We start from the raw sequence: 3,414 nt of genomic DNA, 5'->3' as shown, positions 1-3,414 counted from the left end.
CCCCCGGTGCGTCCCCCGCGGGTCCACCCGCTCCGGAGGGCGCAGGGGGGGGGGCAGCCCGGGGACTCAGGAAAAAGTCACTGAGTCCCCGTTAATCGGCGTGGAGGAATTAATGGGAAGGAGCCTGGTTTTAGCTGGCACCCTGGCACGTGCTGGGGCTGCGAGATGGGGGCCGGGCCAGAGAGATACCCCTGCCTTTGTAGGGCCATGAAGTTAAGGAGGAAGGAGGGAAGTGTAGGAGCGGTGAAGAGACAAGTTGGCGTGAAGAGGTGGATGACGAAGGGGGGAGAAAAGAGGGAAAGGTGGGGACGAGAGGGGCGCCCCGCTCTGCCGCTTCGGCGGTGGGGGAGGGCGGGCGAGGGCCGCCGTGGGATGCCCCGCTCAAACAGCGCGGAGGAAATCGTTAGCTTTGTTTAGACCGGCAAACACCTGGGTGAAGCCGGTCAATAGCGAGGGATGCCCGCGGCTGCCTGCTGCCGCCACCTCGCCTGTTTGCCTCGAAATAACCGGAAAACGGGGTCTTGCCTTCCCCGAGCCCGCCCTGCGGGAGGGAGACCTCGCCGGCTCGGCCCTCGCCTCCCCCAGGCGATCCGCACCCCAGCCATCAATCAGGATTTGTACTTTTTTCCTCCCTTTTACTTCATCTTAGTGTCTGTGCGTGTCAAGCTGAGCCTTATTTCGTGGCATAAGCGCAAAAGGTTTTAACTGCCCCGTTTACATTATTTCAGCAACAACACTCTGAAAAGGCATCGCTCATAAGTAGTTTTACTCCGGTGGAATAATTTCCATCTGGTCTTTATTCCCCCTCACTTTGCATAGGAGAAAACAAGCTGCGTCTGAAACGTTAGACAGGTCCGGAGGGATCCCTTTCTGGAGGGGGCTGTTTTGGAGGCAGATCATCCCTTCTGCAGAGAGGCTCGTCCCGCCTGCCAGAGCAGCGGGGGAGGAGGGAGGGAGGGAGGGGAAGGGAGGCGAATCCCGGAGACCGGGCTTCGTGGGGCCGGAGGGAGGACGGCCCGTGCCGTCGGACAGTGACTTGCCTGGGCCGCCCCAGCAGCGCCTTACCGCAGCCGTGAAACAGCGACAGGTAGTTCGCTTTTCGGGGGCTTGAGTGGGGATCACTAAAGGGGAAAGCGTTTTAACACGGGGCTCGGGGAGAGGTGGAGGAGTCGCATCTGGTCGCTCCTCTCTCCCTCCCCTCACCCAGATCGGTGATTACAAACCTCCCAGGTGAGAGGGCGGTGGCCCCGAAGAGAGAAAGAGGCAGGGGGTCACAGATCAAACTGGAAAGTGATCTCTGGCGAGCAGGGGGTCTAAGCCCATCCTTGTCACTCCCCCTCCAAAGCCTGCTGGCTAATTACCCGGCAGGTTGTGGCCGAGCTCTGCCTTCTGCAGGGGGAGGAACCACCCGCAGGCAGCGCTCAGGTGCGGGGGGGACCGATCCGCATCGCTGGCCTGGCCGCCGCCGAGGGGTTTCTCTTCCCAGGGACCGCCGTGCCACGTTAACCTCGTCCTTCTCTCGACATCAAAGGCTTCCCCCAGCACACCCCTTTCTTTCATTTTGAATAGCTCTCAGTGTTGTCCGGGATCCCTTCGGTGACTTTAGGAGAAAGGCGCTTTCCCTGAAGTTCAGGGAGCCGGTTCTCAGTAGCCGAGGGCAGCACTCAAAAGCCCTTTTATCTGGCACGTTATTTCGCTTAGGTCTTAGGAATGAACTTAATCGTTAACTCAAAATAGGTATTTTGGTATCTTTCTCTCACGGGAGTTAAATCTTTAAAAAACAGCAAAACAGGCTTCCCTGTGCAACGAAATCATGTCTAGTTTTCCAAAGGTCATATGTATGCGTGTTTTAGAGCGAATACAACCAAAAAATTTGGGAAAAAAAAGAAGTTCCTCTCCAGCAGGCCAACACGAGTCAATTTTTCATCTCCTCACCTTACTTTTTTTTGTGTGTCTTAAATACACAGGACTCGGAGAAGCCTGGGGCCACTCTAGCCGAACCAGCCCGCTGGATAACGTTGGACGGGAACTGGGATCCCATCTTTTGCAGGTAGTGGTCTGGAAACGACAGCCATATGGTATTAATGATTAAAGAAATCATTCCCTCTTCTGAGCCTTTAATTGCCACCTTGACTAATTTTTAACTGTTCACGTGTTTAATAAAAAAAAAAAGGCGGGGGGGGAACTTCAGAAACACGAACCGTCGCGGTTGAATGTGGTGCGTTGTAATGGGGCTGTGGTTTGCTACCTCCGGGTCCTTTGCCCCGGCACTGGCCAACACAGGGACCGCAGCGAGGGGCTCATAGCATATCCCGGTGTTTCTTCTGGGACGAGAGAACGGGAGCATGACTTTTCCCCAAATTATTAACAAGGTGACAAGTCCCGGCAACGCGCTGAACCTCAGGGTGGTGTGGAGTCAGGGAGAGGCTCTAGAGACAAGTTGGAGGAGGCTGTCCTGGACAGAAGGGCTCAGCAGGCACAGAAATTAGCATAGACACAAATCAGGTAGGACACGTTTGAAAACTCACTGCGGTCTGAAATATTAAGGAATATTAGCGGTTACCACCACCACTACGGATTTTTGGTGGGGTTGTGTGGCCTTTTGGGGGCCTATTCTGCCCTATGCACACCCAGAAGACCCATCTACGCCTGCTGAAACGGGCCTGACAGATTGCCTCGTCCCTTATTTACACTGCGGAGAGTTTTAGATCCTCCTCGCTCATTTAAAGTCTCCTTAGCAAATATCCAAGCGCTAAACCCCCAGTGATATTTGAAATGGGATAGAAGTACTCAGGATTTCTGGGACCGACATATTAGTCACCGGGTAGCCAGGACCTCTTCTTAGGTACTTCCCAGGCACTTTGCATCGCTTTTGAGCTCGGTCCCTCTGAGAAGTGGGTTGTATCTCAGGAGCTTTAGAGGGATTCCTGTCCAGGACTTGCCCATTTCCTTCCAACTGTGTGAATAATCACAGCCTGAAGAGGGATGCCTGTTTGCTAAAATAAATCCGAGGGACAGGTACTTCATGAATCTATCTGTCTTCATGGGTGGATCTATCTGGCTATCTATTGATATATTTATACTTCCCGCCCCTCAACCCTTTTCTGCAGACGTTGGACGGTTTCATATTTGTCGTGGCTCCGGACGGCAAGATCATGTACATCTCGGAGACCGCCTCGGTGCACCTGGGCTTGTCGCAGGTACGCTGGGGGGGCCGCTAGCCCCCGTGCCCGCCTGCCCCCTCCCCCACCCCGGCTGACAGGGGAGGTGCGTGCGGGGAGGGTGAGCGGTGCCGGCGATGAACCCCTTCCTCCCCCTCCTCCTCCTCCTCCTCTCCCACAGGTAGAGCTGACCGGCAATAGCATTTACGAGTACATCCACCCCGCCGACCACGATGAGATGACGGCGGTGGTA

General features: G+C 55.3%; 1 protein-coding gene across 1 annotated transcript in view; it reads left to right on the top strand.

Annotated features, from left to right (window-relative positions):
• SIM1 (single-minded family bHLH transcription factor 1) overlaps positions 1-3,414 on the top strand; it is a 48,419-nt gene that overhangs the window by 9,303 nt on the left and 35,702 nt on the right. Inside the window, exons 2-4 of the mRNA XM_009320170.1 lie at positions 1,968-2,050; positions 3,111-3,200; positions 3,343-3,411. Coding sequence (XP_009318445.1) covers positions 1,968-2,050; positions 3,111-3,200; positions 3,343-3,411 — 242 coding nt within the window. The remainder of the gene's footprint in view (positions 1-1,967; positions 2,051-3,110; positions 3,201-3,342; positions 3,412-3,414) is intronic.

Source organism: Pygoscelis adeliae, unplaced genomic scaffold (genome assembly GCF_000699105.1).
Source record: "Pygoscelis adeliae isolate BGI_AS28 unplaced genomic scaffold, ASM69910v1 Scaffold41, whole genome shotgun sequence".
NCBI lineage: Eukaryota > Metazoa > Chordata > Aves > Sphenisciformes > Spheniscidae > Pygoscelis > Pygoscelis adeliae.
This window is presented reverse-complemented; position numbering and strand designations above follow the sequence as displayed.